The sequence below is a fragment of the Xyrauchen texanus genome, chromosome 43, assembly GCF_025860055.1.
Source record: "Xyrauchen texanus isolate HMW12.3.18 chromosome 43, RBS_HiC_50CHRs, whole genome shotgun sequence".
Taxonomy (NCBI): Eukaryota; Metazoa; Chordata; class Actinopteri; order Cypriniformes; family Catostomidae; genus Xyrauchen; species Xyrauchen texanus.
The window spans coordinates 4,164,982-4,181,050 of NC_068318.1; the positions used below are offsets into that span (position 1 = coordinate 4,164,982).

General features: G+C 36.0%; 1 protein-coding gene across 7 annotated transcripts in view; it reads right to left on the reverse strand.

Moving 5' to 3' along the window:
* Positions 1–16,069, reverse strand: part of LOC127635642 (PH and SEC7 domain-containing protein 3-like) — a 186,415-nt gene that overhangs the window by 22,570 nt on the left and 147,776 nt on the right. For all 7 annotated transcript variants that reach the window (XM_052115811.1, XM_052115812.1, XM_052115813.1 and 4 more), the window contains 2 exons: positions 14,314–14,357; positions 4,617–4,807 (listed from right to left, as the gene is read on the reverse strand). In XM_052115811.1, the coding sequence (XP_051971771.1) occupies positions 4,617–4,807; positions 14,314–14,357 (235 nt within the window). The remainder of the gene's footprint in view (positions 1–4,616; positions 4,808–14,313; positions 14,358–16,069) is intronic.

The window sequence follows — 16,069 nt, forward strand, 5'->3', positions numbered from 1 at the left end:
GCAACACCAGTTTAGATCTGTTTTTGTATGGCCAGTGGTGGCTCAGCGGTTGAGGCTCTGGGTTACTGACCAAAAGGTCGGGGTTTCAAGCCCCAGCACTGCCAAGATACCACTGTTGGGCCCTTGAACAAGGCTCTTGACCCTATTTGCTCCAGGGACACTGTTCGTGGCTGACCCTGCGCTCTAACCCCAGCTTAGTTGGGATATGCGAAAACAACTGCATTTCATTGGCTCTGTAACTGTACTCTGTCAATGACAATAAAGTTGAATCTTATTTTATCTGTTTCTTTACTCATGATGGTGCATTTGTGTTTTTATCATGGATGTCTCAGCCGAGAGAAGAACATGAGATTAAGCCTGTATAATGGCAAGTAAACCCAACCCAAATGCAAGTAAACATACTGCAAAGCATACATCTCTTCAGTAGACACGCACAGCTCAGCAGGTTTCTTTATTTCTAGTGGCTTCAGAAACTCATTAGACAGGAGGAAGAATTGGACATGACACACGAACGAGTCGACTACGGCCAAAATCCCCATTCCTCAAAGCTGCTTTACCTCTGTTCACATGACACAGCATTTATTTGAACGACTTCTCCCATCACTTCCTCAATACACATATCTGTGACCGACAGTTTGCCACTTTAGTTAGAAAGGGCCATAAATAAACTCTAATTATGAATAAATGATTCTAATTCTTAGATTAATGAATACAAATAAAATTGAACAAAATATATACAGTATATTATAAATAAAACAAAATTATTATAAATATATCACATTTATTTCAGCAATTGTTAAAAAATGTCCCTGTGCAGCATTTTAGATCATTTGTAGCGAGAGAAATATTGGAAGTAAAAGCTATTTATCATGATGTTTTCTATTCAGTTGTACAAATAAGAGTGTTATGTTTTATTAGTTGTCTTCTTTAGTGTAAATGTATATACTCAAGATTGATTCTGCCACACACAGAAAAGGGTATTTTTGCTTGTTATCCAGTAAAAATATCTAAACATTCTCAAAATGTGATTTATTTACTGACAAGCAAACTGGTATAAGAACTGAATTTAGTGAGATTTATGCTTAATACAAGAAAAAACAGTTTGCTAATGGGGTAAGAAAAATAAACTTACCGTAATTCAAAGGGAATACAAGTATATTTTGATTATTAAGTCTAAAGACCTAATATCTTATGCAGTTCTGCTTGAAATTGTGTTTTAAGAATGTTTAGAAAAGTTTACAGGAAAACCAGACAAAAATACATGCGTATTAAGATATTCAATGTTTTTGTGCCTGATATTATATTAGATATACAAGATAATAGCTTTGATAGTAACTTGTATATCTGAAACTTGTGTAATTTGAGTAGCTAAAATAGCACTTAATAATAAATAAAAACACAGAGAACTTAGCGAACTTAGAGAATTAAATATAGAAATTCTGCAGCAGAGCGATGACATCTCGGATCATTACCTCGTCTCTTGCATGCTGCAATCAGCTAATGTTACTCAATCTACACCACGCTATCGTTCAGGTAGAACTATTCTTTCGACCACTAAAGATGACTTCACTAATACTCTTCCAGATCTATCTCATATACTCAATAAACCCCAAAGCCCAGAAGAACTTGATGAAATAACAAAAAATTTAAATGCAGTGTTCTCTAGCACCCTTGATGTTGTCGCCCCACTTCGATTAAAGAAAATTAAAGAAATAAGCCCTGCACCATGGTACAATGATCACACTCATGCTCTCAAGAGAGCAGCTCGGAAAATGGAGCGCATGTGGAAAAATACAAAATTAGAAGTATTTCAGGGTGCATGGAAGGATAGTGTCTGTAGCTACAAACACGCACTCAAAGCTGCCAGGTCAGCATATTTTAGTAAACTCATAGAAAATAACCACAACAATCCTAGATGTTTATTCAGTACTGTGGCTAAATTGGTTAGGAATAAAGCCTCAACCGAACCAGATATTACGTCACAGCTCAAGAGTAATGACTTCATGAATTTCTTTACAGATAAAATTGAAATAATCAGAAATAAAATTGGAATTATGCAATCATCTGTCATAGCACCTCAGAAAACAGTGTCGAATAATTTCCCTCATGTGCAACTTCAATCCTTCGCTATCATAGGTCATGAAGAGCTAACAAAACTTATCGAAACATCAAAAGCCACAACTTGTTTGTTAGATCCTATACCAACTAAGCTCTTAAAAGAGGTATCTCCTGTAATATCAGAACCTCTTCTTAATATCATTAACACCTCGCTATGCTTAGGACATGTCCCAAGAAACTTTAAAATGGCAATTATCAAACCGCAAATTAAGAAGCCACAACTTGATCCTGGAGAACTGGCTAATTATAGACCGATTTCAAATCTCCCGTTTATGTCAAAAATACTAGAAAAGGTAGTATCCTCCCAAATATGTTCATTTCTACAGAGAAATAGTATATATGAAGAATTTCAATCAGGATTTAGGCCTCATAACAGTACAGAGACTGCACTTATCAGAGTTACAAATGACTTGCTCTTATCATCTGATCGCGGCTGCATTTCTCTTCTAGTGCTTTTAGATCTTAGTGCTGCATTCGACACGATAGATCACAACATTCTCTTGAATAGGCTGGAGAATTATGTTGGAATTTGTGGAGTGGCATTAACATGGTTTAGGTCATAGTTAGCAGACCGCTACCACTTTGTCTATTTAAATGAGGAATTGTCAAACCAAACAAAAGTAAAGTATGGAGTGCCACAGGGATCAGTTTTAGGGCCTCTGCTTTTCTCCATGTATATGCTTCCCCTGGGAGATATTATCAGGAATCGTGGAATAAGTTTCCACTGCTATGCTGACGATACACAACTTTATATTTCTTCAAAACCTGATGAGATTTCACAATTCTCAAAATTAGCAGAGTGTATTAATGAAATAAAAGACTGGATGGCCAGAAATTTCCTTCTACTCAATTCTGACAAAACAGAGGTTCTAATTATTGGACCAAAAAACTCTAAAAATAAGCCACTAAAATATAATTTGACTCTAGATGGATATACTGTTACATCATCTTCAAGAGCAAAGAACTTAGGTGTTATATTTGATACCAATCTGTCCTTTGAAAATCAAATTACAAATGTTTGTAGAACAGCATTCTTCCACCTAAGAAATATTGCTAAATTAAGGCATATGCTCTCGGTTGCTGATGCCGAAAAACTAATTCATGCGTTCATGACCTCAAGACTAGATTATTGTAATGCATTACTGGGAGGATGTCCAGCAAGATCAATAAATAAACTTCAATTGGTTCAAAATGCAGCAGCCAGAGTGCTGACGAGAACCAAGAAATATGATCATATTAGCCCCATTTTATCATCGTTACATTGGCTACCTGTTAAATTCCGTATTGATTTTAAAATTCTGTTAACTACGTACAAAGCTTTGAATGGTCTAGCTCCGCAGTACTTAAGTGATCTTCTAACACGCTATATTCCAACACGTATCAAAATCCACTAAAGGAGGAAGATCCTTTTCATATTTGGCTCCTAAACTATGGAATAGTCTCCCAAACACTGTTCGAGATGCAGACACACTCTCTCAGTTTAAGTCTAGACTAAAGACTCATCTATTTAGCCAGGCATACACCTAATTTATCCCACAATTAGGCTGCTTTAGTTGGGTCTGCCGGAACCAGAAACCAGAAACATTGAGCATGATCTCTAACTCTGCAATAAATTCAATGGCATCTACCCTTACATCTTTTTATTTGTTTCCCTGTCTCAACCTCGGGACTCCTATCCTGAGGTCACCAGAACCGACTGGATCCAGCACCATTCCTGCTTCATGTTGGACTCCACTGCTACATGTCGCAGAATGATGATGACTAAATGCAGCCGGTGCCAGCCAAACATCACTTCAATCTATTATGATGGACTTCAGAGGATGAACTGATGCCAACTCCAACCTGCATCACCTCGGTCTATAGATGGACTACGATCATGAAATGAAATGCTTAGACTAACAATTGCCAACAAAAGCCTTCATCAGCCAATTAACAAGGACAATTGCATCTATGTGAACTTCTGCAATTAATCAAGATGACTTCAAAGACTTTGGTCATTAATCTTACAGTTCAAACACAATCGATGTTTAATCAATGACCCTTATCACTTAGTTTAATAATTTTGAACCATGATTTTACCTATACATAATTAATATTTACATTACATTCATAATGTTAGCCAGAGGGGAACTGGCCCCCACAGTGAGTCTGGTTTCTCCCAAGGTTATTTTTCTCCATTAATCTACATCTTATGGAGTTTTGTGTTCCTTGCCACTGTCGCCTACAGCTTGCTCACTGGGGTTATTAATACAATTATAATTTAATTATTTATAAACACTATTAAAATTCGTATTTTATCTAAATTACACAATGATGATTAATCGACTTTATAGACATTACAGTTTTATCGTCTGTTAATGCTAATATTCTGTAAAGCTGCTTTGAAACGATGTGTGTTGTGAAAGGCGCTATACAAATAAAATTGACTTGACTTGACTTAGCAGAAAAACTGACACTCAATGTCTCTTGAATAATTCTCCAGCAAATGTTACTCTTACTTTTCTTCCCATCCATGTCGGCGTGGATTTTGCGGGTGAGGAAGCCGGTTTTGTAGACGGCGGCGTTTGGGTCATGTGTGATGTCCAGGAATGGATTACTGCCACTGCTGATGCGACTGATGCTTTTCATGTGAGCGTGATTGTTCTTATCCGCCAATTCAGACAGAGACTTCTTCAGCTCGTCTCCATCCCTACAACACACACACACACACACACACACTTTAGATTGTTCTACACTGTGCAATCTCCACATAAATAAATGAATGTGATATTGGTGATGAAATACAGCATGTGGACTTGATGAGCACATGACCTCTAAAGAAAATCACAAAAATGAGACAAAAAACTATGAGTCAGCATGACGTTACATGCACTTTGCACACTACAATGTGGTGTCCTGTGACATATTTGTTTAAAACATTACAGGCATAAATCATGTTTTTCTTTTTCTTTCTGTCATAAGAACTATTAGATATGATAAATTGTTGTCTAACATAAAATAAACCTAGAAAAAATGGTGATTTTGTCCATGTCGCGCATGTACGTCACATTCTTGACTGTATCCAACAATTAGCTTCATCCAAGTATTGTCATTTTGAAAATAGTTTTAATGTGTTGTTATTCAATTAACTGTATTTTCTATTAACCAAATGTACACAAACATAATTTTGTGTTAGTTTTTTTACTGCATAATTTTTTCCCCATTTTTCACATTTGCCTTTCCATTTTAATAATGGTAGTCTTGCCTTAAGATTGCACTGAATATGCAAAGTCAACTCTCTGTTTTTAATTTGACAGGGATAATGCATTGAAACTTTAAATATTAAGATGCAACTTGAATCCTTTAATTTAGAATTTTGAAAGATACTTTTCCAAAATGAAATGGTTACTGGGGTTTTCTTTTCTTTACAAAAATTTATAAAACATAATGCAGCTAATTTAATATATAGTTTGACCTTCTGAGCTTGACGGTTGACATTTTGTGAACGTTAAGCACCTGCAATAATTCAACCAGAGTCAGAAATGAACCAGGGCTTGGGGCAAAACGTCATTAGTCATTTAAAATGTTTGGGAAATTGCCTCATCAATGAATTCATCTAACAAACAATAGGGACTAGCTAATTATTTCAAATGTTTGTAGCACTACCATTATGGTGTTATAATATCTTGTGCTATATGTTTCAGTATTATTTACTGAAAAATAAAAGCCCTAATAAAAGTAAAACATTTCCAGAAAAATCTATTCCAGGGCAAATACTGCCCCTTAATAAATGCCATCTGTAGCACACTACTGGTGTAAAATGCCTCATGTGCAGAAAAACAGTGAGAACAGTGAAGTCTCAGGTGTGTATCAGGACAGAGTGTTTGATTAAAGACTGACAGCTGTCATGAGACACATGACAGGTCACAGAGACATCGACTGAACACCTGGCACTAAACAGACTCCACATGAGCAAGATCTCACATTAGCTGCTTTGTGGAGCCTGTGTAATGTACTGGCTGACAGTATGTTTGCATTTGCAACAAAATATTACAATATGCAATGACAAATTTGAACCCATTCACAGTGTCATTTTATGTCTACAAGGAGTGTTGCAACAAAAAACATGTACAAAGAGTCTGATATCGCCTTTACTATGACCAAATCGTTTTTGCCATGGATTTGTTGAGAGTAAATGGTAAATGGTCTGCACTTATATAGTGCCTTTTTAAATTTAGCAGAATTCAAAGCGCTTAACACTGCGTCTCATTCACCCATTCACACACCAATGATGGCAGAGCTACCATTCAAGGCGCTAGCCAGCCATTTCGAGTAACTTGGGGTTCAGTGTCTTGCCCAAGGACACTTCGGTATGTGGAGTCATGTGGGCCAGGAATCGAACCACCAACACTGCGATTAGTGGCCGACCCGCTCTACCACCTGAGCCACAGCAGCCCAAAGTCTCAGTAATGTTCCTTCTACGCTGCATGTTTACTGCGAGAAACTGATAAGACCAATATAAATACTATAAATAAAGTTACTGTTCACAAACGCTCGGCTGCGGAACTTCTGGGGTCTTTTGGTAATGCAGAAAATGTGCACTATGGGCACTTAGTTTAAATTGAGCTGAAAATGCCCAAAAAGTGCTATTTGTAGGGTAGAAGTAAACATGTGCACTCTTCCAGACTATAGCAGATTTTGGCTTCTTTAAATGCTCATCAGGACAAACTCAGGATTTGACATCATGTATTATATATTTCATGATTTGGCATTTGTGTTATCGCGTCTGCTCTAGTAAGACCCTTTTGACCCGCATCTGCTGTTGGCATCATAGATTTAAACTTTTCATGAAAGAATCACACAAACTCCAATCATAAACAGCTGTTTTCATTTCCAAAGTGCAATCGCCGTGACAGATATAAGGCAAGATATGATCTAACGATGATCTTATACTACCATTTAACAGGACGAATGGGACTTGTTTCTATCATCACAGCCCATACTGTTTGAGAAAGGATATGTGGCTAAAAATAATACTTCTAAAATCTTTGCAATTATTTGGACTGCATTAAGTAACTTGTTCAATCGAAACCAGCTGTTATCAAGTTTAAATATTGAATATGATGATATTGAAGTCAAATATTATTATTGACTGTTTTTAGACCTATAATTTGAGCAGTAAAAATGCATATTGCATGCCTCGTGGTAGTTTTCATTTCATTTTCAAGCCATATTTTTGCTTTAGATATTTGGCTTTAGAAGTGTGTTAAATGTGTGAGGATGTATATTCATCAACCTGTTATATGGCCGACATAATCAAACATTATTGTGTGCATAGTGAATTAAGTTAAAATATTTAACTTTAAATATCCATTTATAATAACTTATAATAATTGTAACGAACATTACATTATATAAAGTTTAAAAGACAACTGAACGGTTGCACAAATCGACCACTGAAATCTGCTGCTCAAGAGAACCCATTAAATTACGAGTTAAAAATCGAAATATTGTTTTTATGGCAGCAAAACACATGTTCTGTAAAGGTGACAAATGGCCAGTCAAGGAAATTACGAAAGTGTTACAGCATTTGTTATCTTAATTTATAGCTTTAATAGTAATACAAGTAAGTTATTTATAGTAATACAAATACATAAAATACATAAAAAGTTTGCAAAGTTTATGGCACTGAATCTTTAAAAGCTATTAAAGAATATTGTTATCTGAATGAGCTACCACTTTGGTTCAGCACAAACCACAGTAATAGTAGTACTAAATTGCAGTAAACAGTAAATTGTAGAAGTAAATAATGAAAATGCTAATTAATAATTTACCACAAAAACATTACATTAATCTGTTCTATAATACATTTTAATTTGTGCCAGTTGATTTATTAATTTACAAGCACCAGTGCTAACACCTAAAAAGATGAAAAACAATTATGTTTCTATACCATTCTATTCAAAACAAGCAGAAACATACACTCACCTAAAGGATTATTAGGAACACATACTAATACTGTGTTTGACCCCCTTTCGCCTTCAGAACTGCCTTAATTCTACGTGGCATTGATTCAACAAGGTGCTGAAAGCATTCTTTAGAAATGTTGGCCCATATTGATAGGATAGCATCTTGCAGTTGATGGAGATTTGTGGAATGCACATCCAGGGCACGAAGCTCCCATTCCACCACATCCCAAAGATGCTCTATTGGGTTGAGATCTGGTGACTGTGGGGGCCATTTTAGTACAGTGAACTCATTGTCATGTTCAAGAAACCAATTTGAAATGATTCGAGCTTTGTGACATGGTGCATTATCCTGCTGGAAGTAGCCATCAGAGGATGGGTACATGGTGGCCATAAAGGGATGGACATGGTCAGAAACAATGCTCAGGTAGGCCGTGGCATTTAAACGATACCCAATTGGCACTAAGGGGCCTAAAGTGTGCCAAGAAAACATCCCCCACACCATTACACCACCACCACCAGCCTGCACAGTGGTAACAAGGCATGATGGATCCATGTTCTCATTCTGTTTACGCCAAATTCTGACTCTACCATCTGAATGTCTCAACAGAAATCGAGACTCATCAGACCAGGCAACATTTTTCCAGTCTTCAACTGTCCAATTTTGGTGAGCTCTTACAAATTGTAGCCTCTTTTTCCTATTTGTAGTGGAGATGAGTGGTACCCGGTGGGGTCTTCTGCTGTTGTAGCCCATCCGCCTCAAGGTTGTGCGTGTTGTGGCTTCACAAATGCTTTGCTGCATACCTCGGTTGTAACGAGTGGTTATTTCAGGCAAAGTTGCTCTTTTATCAGCTTGAATCAGTCGGCCCATTCTCCTCTGACCTCTAGCATCAACAAGGCATTTTCAGCCCACAGGACTGCCGCATACTGGATGTTTTTCCCTTTTCACACCATTCTTTGTAAACCCTAGAAATGGTTGTAGCGTGAAAATCCCAGTAACTGAGCAGATTGTGAAATACTCAGACCGGCCCGTCTGGCACCAACAACCATGCCACGCTCAAAATTGCTTAAATCACCTTTCTTTCCCATTCTGACATTCAGTTTGGAGTTCAGGAGATTGTCTTGACCAGGACCACACCCCTAAATGCATTGAAGCAACTGCCATGTGATTGGTTGATTAGATAATTGCATTAATGAGAAATTGAACAGGTGTTCCTAATAATCCTTTAGGTGAGTGTAAGTGTAAATTGGGCTATTGGTGGCACTAGAGGGTTTGAGAGACTAACACCAAAACTGGCACCAGGAATCATCAGATCGACACTAATCAGTGTGTCAAAACAGAGCTCCACCCATAAATATGAGCAGAGGAAAGTGAGGCATTAAGATATTCCCTCCCACACTTTGATTTGTCTTAGTAGTAATGTGACCTTCACATCCATTATAAGACAATCAATGTTAACCTTTTCAGCGTTTGTTTTAGTATTTTTAGCAACCACAGGTGGCTTCTGATCATTTCCGATTCAGTGAATGCTGGGGTGTTTTTGCTGCTGCTGCTCTCTGTCTCTGGAGTCTCTGTCCTGTAGGCATGTGACGGTATCAGTTATACGGTGAATCACAATAATGTTATCGTGGGCACTTCAAAATACCGTAAATATTTATGTTTACACTTAAATGTTATTTAAGATAACCTTTTGGCCAAATTGTTCCAATTTTTCTGATTGCACAGTAGTTTTTATCCATGAACGAATCAAGATTTACAACACAGAGTGTACACAGCACAAACGACACATGTGCACTCTGATGTAAACAAACCAGGAGTGGAAGAGAAACATGGCTAAAGGAGAAACACAGTCGATCCTTTATCCGCTAGTCGTAAATGGGGAAGTATTTTGGGTTCCATAAAAATGCAGAGTGTATTGGTTGGAGATGGTTTCCCTTTGTGTAAAACATGCTGCAGAAAAGTGGCAGTGATCCAACATGTACGCTCATCTGAGGGACAATCATCCCATGTAATTCAGTGAGATAGAGTTGTGACAGTTCTGCTCTTTTACTAAACTATTTTTGAAAACTGAGAGACAACTAGTGAATAACATGAGCCCTCGCCACCCTATGACGATTTTGGCTTGACCAGTTATCCTGGTAGTAAATACCCACTTTCCCTTCGGTTACTGGTTGTCCGCTGCTGGTTTTGGGTTTGAGTGATCTTTAAATGGGAGGCCTTTTCACCTGATGTCACCCCTGAGACTTCTAAGCCATTTTATTTTTTGGGAAAATTTTTTTTATAAAATAATAATAATAATATATATATATATATATATATTATTATTATTATTATTTTAAATTTTTTTTCTCAGGGTGACATATATATATATATATATATATATATATATATATATATATATGGTCTCATTTTCTGCACTCTGACATGGATTTCACAATAAGTGCAACCTCCTGGCTGTTTTACACACTTTCAACCTGTGTCTTCATGTCAGTTAAATCATTTAATATATGAAGCTCACTAATTGTCAATCGGCTGTGCTACCTGTTGTTTAGGGAAGACTTAGACACCATCAGTCCTTTTGTTTGCTATTATAAACAAATGAGTTGTTTTGAAGAAAGTTATTTATTCTCAGCTCCACTCATTGCATGATGAGTTAAAAAATTTTGATACATTTTATTCAGGTTTTAGAGCAATGCATAGTACCGAGTCTGCTTTGCGGAGAGTCACAAATTACATTCTGCTATCATTGACTCTTGTCATGTGCTATCTTGGTCTTGTTAGATCTAAGTGCAGCATTCGACACGATTGATCATGATATTCTTTTAAAACATCTTGAGTTTGTGGTTGGCATCCATGGCCTGGCACTACAGTGGTTTGCTTTGTATCTGAAGGGCAGGACTTTTCTGTCAACACTGGAACCAATTCCTTGTCATCTGCACCCATATCATGTGCTGTTCCCCAGGGATCTGTTTTGGGGCCGCTTTTGTTTTCCATATATATGCTTACCTTTGAGTTCCATTTTTCATAAATACAACATTTTATATCACTGCTATGCTAATGATTCTCAACTATACCTTCCCTATTAGACTAGATGATACTCACTCACTTGATAATCATTCAGTGTGCCTAGCCGAAATTAAGAGTTGGATGGCAAATTACTTTCCAAACTGAATGAAAACAAAACTTAAGTAATTTTTACTTAGGCCCTCATGCATCCACTTATTTTTTCAGTAACCAGTTAGGCTACCTAAGTCATAACTTGCATAATCATCTTAAAACATTTGGTATCCTTTTTGACCCCTGCTGCATTTTGACAAGCAAATAAGTGCTGTCATTAAGAGCAGTTTTTTTCAAACCTAGATCCATTGCAAAATTAAAAAAATGTCTGGACTACTGAAACTCTCTGTATATCTGCCTGCCTCAATCCACTTTATCTTGTTTGCAGATGGTCAAAAATGCAGCAGCCAGATTGTTATCGGGAATGAAGAAAAGGAATATTTTTCTCCTGTATTAGCCTCCTTGCATTGGCTTCCAATTAAACTGAGTTGATTTCAATCTATGCCATTTGCTTACCAGGCACTGCACAGACTGGTACCTGATAATATTTGTGACCTTATTCAGCCTTACACTGCCACCAGGCCGCTCAGATCATGTAATAGACTTTTGCTTTCTGTCCCCTGCTCAATGTGCAAGGCTAAGGGCGATCGGACATTTTCTATTGCTGCTCCTTCGCTCTGGAACAGTTTACCTGATACTGATATTGCCCTTTTCTGATTATTTTCATCCATTTATTAATGTACTTTTTAATTTTTTTATTAGATTCTTATTATCATTGTTATTATTTTATTTCTAAAGTTTGACTTGACTTTTGACAAAAATGTCCTTTTAAATAAGTCAATATTTTGTCATAATAAATTTGATTACAATGGCATAGAATTTTAGTCTATGAAAATAAACTACAAGGATATACTTATGTATTGCTACTTTGAGAAACTGTATCATGAACTCTTCATGCTTTAGAGATTGCTATTATTTTGTATGTGTTTTAGCCAGTTGAAGATATTGCATTGTGTGCAGCGTAATATAACAAGATTAACACTGGAGACAATTTGCATTCTGAAGTTCAATTACTAAAAATGTGTATCTTAAACATCTAAACAACTGTTTCAAATGTTTATTTTTATAATATACTATTATATAATATCTTTATATACAGTATGTAGTGCCCGACCGATATTATCAGCCGATATTAGCCTTAAACTGAAAAATTGGTATCGGCACATATGTTTACTGATATGCGCTGATATGAAAACTTTTTTCACAACACATAATGCAGAAAACAATGCTTTAGAATTGGTGTCATTACGTAGTTTGTCCAGCAGAGTGCGCTCCGACTCCATTGTTTACAGAGCTGAGCTGACGGTGGCTCTGTAGACAGGGCGGAATTAAGTGGTGTCTTCTCAGTAAATTGCTAAATTGTTTGTGAAATACATACTGGAAAGTTATTAAACAATGGCCCAATCATTTTCCATTTTCAATATAACTAGTTAACATTAACATTAACATAACATTAACCCTGCCCCTGACAACCATGTCACTCATGTCTGTTTGCTATGTAAGCCAGCTATAGTTTGTCAGTGCAGTAATTAATGTAGCATATTGAAAGGTAAACATCAGAGCATCTTTTTGCAGCTCAGCAGACAACAGTGCGGTGGTGGATTGTGTCTGTTGAGTGTTGATATCACGCTACACTGTTACCTAGTTGGTGAGACGTAATGCTGAAAAGTAAATAAACAACGTCCATCTTTTACTCTCTGTGACAATGAACTTATTGCTAACCAATTAGCTACTTTGATACCATGCCAGCTGAGTGGAAACTAATGTGTATACATATATTCACCAAACTGTATTGTTCAGGATTCACAGTTTGGTACTCCCTTTAACCGAACAATTCCAGTCGTTGCATTTATAAAATGTAATATTTAAAAGTCTAGTTTTCCACCATAGAATGTTTCCCCTGAACTTGTTTGGCAGAATACGGTTTGACACCGCTGCCGCTGTTTATCTCTCGTCTCAGCAGATGTAAATGCTTCTTGTTTTACAACCTGCCAATAATTGACTGGCAGTATTAAAGTCAGCATTTGACTGATACTAAACATACAGGACTGATGTTTCTTATGCTATTTATTGTATTTTTATTTATTCTTTATTTTAATGGTCAGCAACTGACTGATACTAAACATACAGGACTGATGTTTCTTATGCTATTTATTGTATTTTTATTTATTCTTTATTTTAATGGTCAGCAACTGACTGATACTAAACATACAGGACTGATGTTTCTTATACTATTTATTGTATTTTTATTTTCTCAGTTTTCATTTCTAGAATATGTTGACAATGTATAATAATATTGTCAAATATTCTTTGATAAAAATATTTAAGAAAACAGCCTTTGGAGTACCTTTGCATAGTCATATCGGTACAAAATCGGTGAACAATCCACATAGAAAAAGTCTGTTTTCATTCCAGCTCAAAAATTAACCATATCGGCAATCTGTGAATTTCCCCCCTCTAAAATCGATATCGGTCTCAAAAATCCCATATCTAACAGTATGATAACATTACTGGGCTGAAGAAGGTCTGAACTTGAAGAAGAATCTTTACAATCCACCTACTGCAAAAGAACATTTCTTTTGGTGCACTATTTGACTATATTTGGCTGGAAAAATCTTTGTTGAATTTTCAATCTTTTAATCAGTACCATTAATATAGTCTTTTTAGTCAGATTTAATAATGTTATTGTGGAGAGAATGTATTCAAACATGACATCCATGTACTACTTAATCTGCAAATAACCACACCACATGTTCATGTTCAACAAAATTCAGGTTTACAAGATTTGGAATCACATGTGGTTAAGGGGGTTGGTTCAGAAAGTTGGCGAGGTCTTGCTGTAATTTGGCACACTGTTTCTCTCTCTATAACTGTTATCACTGAGACACATTGTCAGTCTAATGTCCTGTTGTCAACATCAGAATTACAGCTCATGTCTCAAATGCCATCAACCTAATCACTGGCATTATTCAAAGTCAAGCTATCACATGCACTGTTTGGACATAAGTTGATCATTTGAAATATGAATTTTGTGTATTTACTGTGTATTTGTGTTGTAGCCGATGCAAATGTTTTTTCACACTTTATAAAGATGACACAAAATGTTAATGTAAATACTATGTAAATACTCACACGGCCCATTCCAGCTTCTCATTCTTGATGGAGTTATACAATGACTGCAAGGGGAACAAAAACATAAAAAATTAGTACAGTATACATTTTCAGTTTGATATGTATTCATATTGACCAGGAAAGAAAGACCATATTAATATAACTGTTCTAAAAATGAGAGATTTGTCTCATGGTAAATGTTATCTGTGTAACTGCAATATTGCATCCTTGTGTTAAACTGATCAGATACTGTATGAGCTTGTCATCTTCCATTCAAAATGAATATAATTATATCAAAATCAATATCACATCAAGTCATTTATCTTTAAAGCATGTGTTGTCTCCTATAGACACTAACAGATCTTTCTCATTCAGTGCAATCATTCAGATTCACTGTGAAAATGTCACACTATTTATTTACATGTTTAATGCAAACGCATGCACAGATTTTCCTAATGAACAGAGTGTAGAGTAAAAAGGTCACGTGGAGAATCAAAATGCTGCAAAAACACAACAAATTGATTTGTTAGCTTGAATTTCAGAATGCATACTCCATTCAGAGAGCTTCAAACCGCAGAACAGATGGCAAACATGCAAATTGCATTTGATTTGCAAAATGCCCTAAATAATTCATCCTGTGCATCCATGCAGGACTCAAATGATAGCAGTAAACGAGTGAATACAGAAAACGTGGGACATTTAAATGTAATCATCTAACAGTATGTGTATATTCTTACATCCCTAAAACCATCAACATTAGTCATCATTAACCTTGTGCGACCCCGTGTCCACATGTGTGGACGTTGTATTTTTGACAAAACCAAAAACCTTGATTGAAACCTGTTTTGTTTATAAAAAGTATCATCTCTAGTTTCGTTGATATGCTGCTTTAACAATCCATGAATTTGTCATGCATCAGCACGCTGATAAACATGACGTCTGAATTTATACAAATAAATTCAAATTTCACCATATGTTAATATTAGGACTGCACTCCCTCAAAAGTTGAAAAAACATTTTGAATAATTTTCAACTATAACACATCTGTGGGTCATTTTAATATACATGTTGTTATATTTAATTTATATTTATTATGTTATCAGTGAACAATAAGGTTCTATTCATTCACATTAGTAAATTCATTCCAGTATATTTATTGTGCATTTTCACACTGAGAATAAATGTATTCAAGAAAAAGCTGAAACATTTTGCTTTCAGAGGTTTTATATGAGTTAGGATGAAAATAAGGTGCATTTCTAACTGTTCTGAGACCAGTGCAGAGAGACAGCACACTGGAGGTTAAGTCATTCACTAAATAGTAATGATGCACTAATACAACTTTTCCTCTTATTATTTTTGGCATAATCAGTTTCGAATATCTTTACATTATTGTGTGGAACTAACACAAACCTCTAACTAAACCTCTAGCTTATTAAGAAACACTTTATTGTTAACTAGTATATTGGATAATGTAGCAGCAAATGCAAAAAAAATGTTTGCTAAATTTTTTAACTTGTATAAAGGATTCAGATCTCTTTTTGTTAATTTAGTTGTAAGATATCAGCTCACTTTTCATTCACACAGTTGTTTTTTTGGAACCCATTCAACTTAAATATTATTAGCGTTTGCAAACAAATGCTAAAACCTTCAGTATCAGAGCCGATACAGATCCAGGTATCAGATCGGTGCATCCCTACTAAAGAGGGAGCAAGGGTGCATCCTATATCTTTCTGTGCAGCTAAGTGCATTCATTCCGATCAAAAGTTCAGGCTGCAGA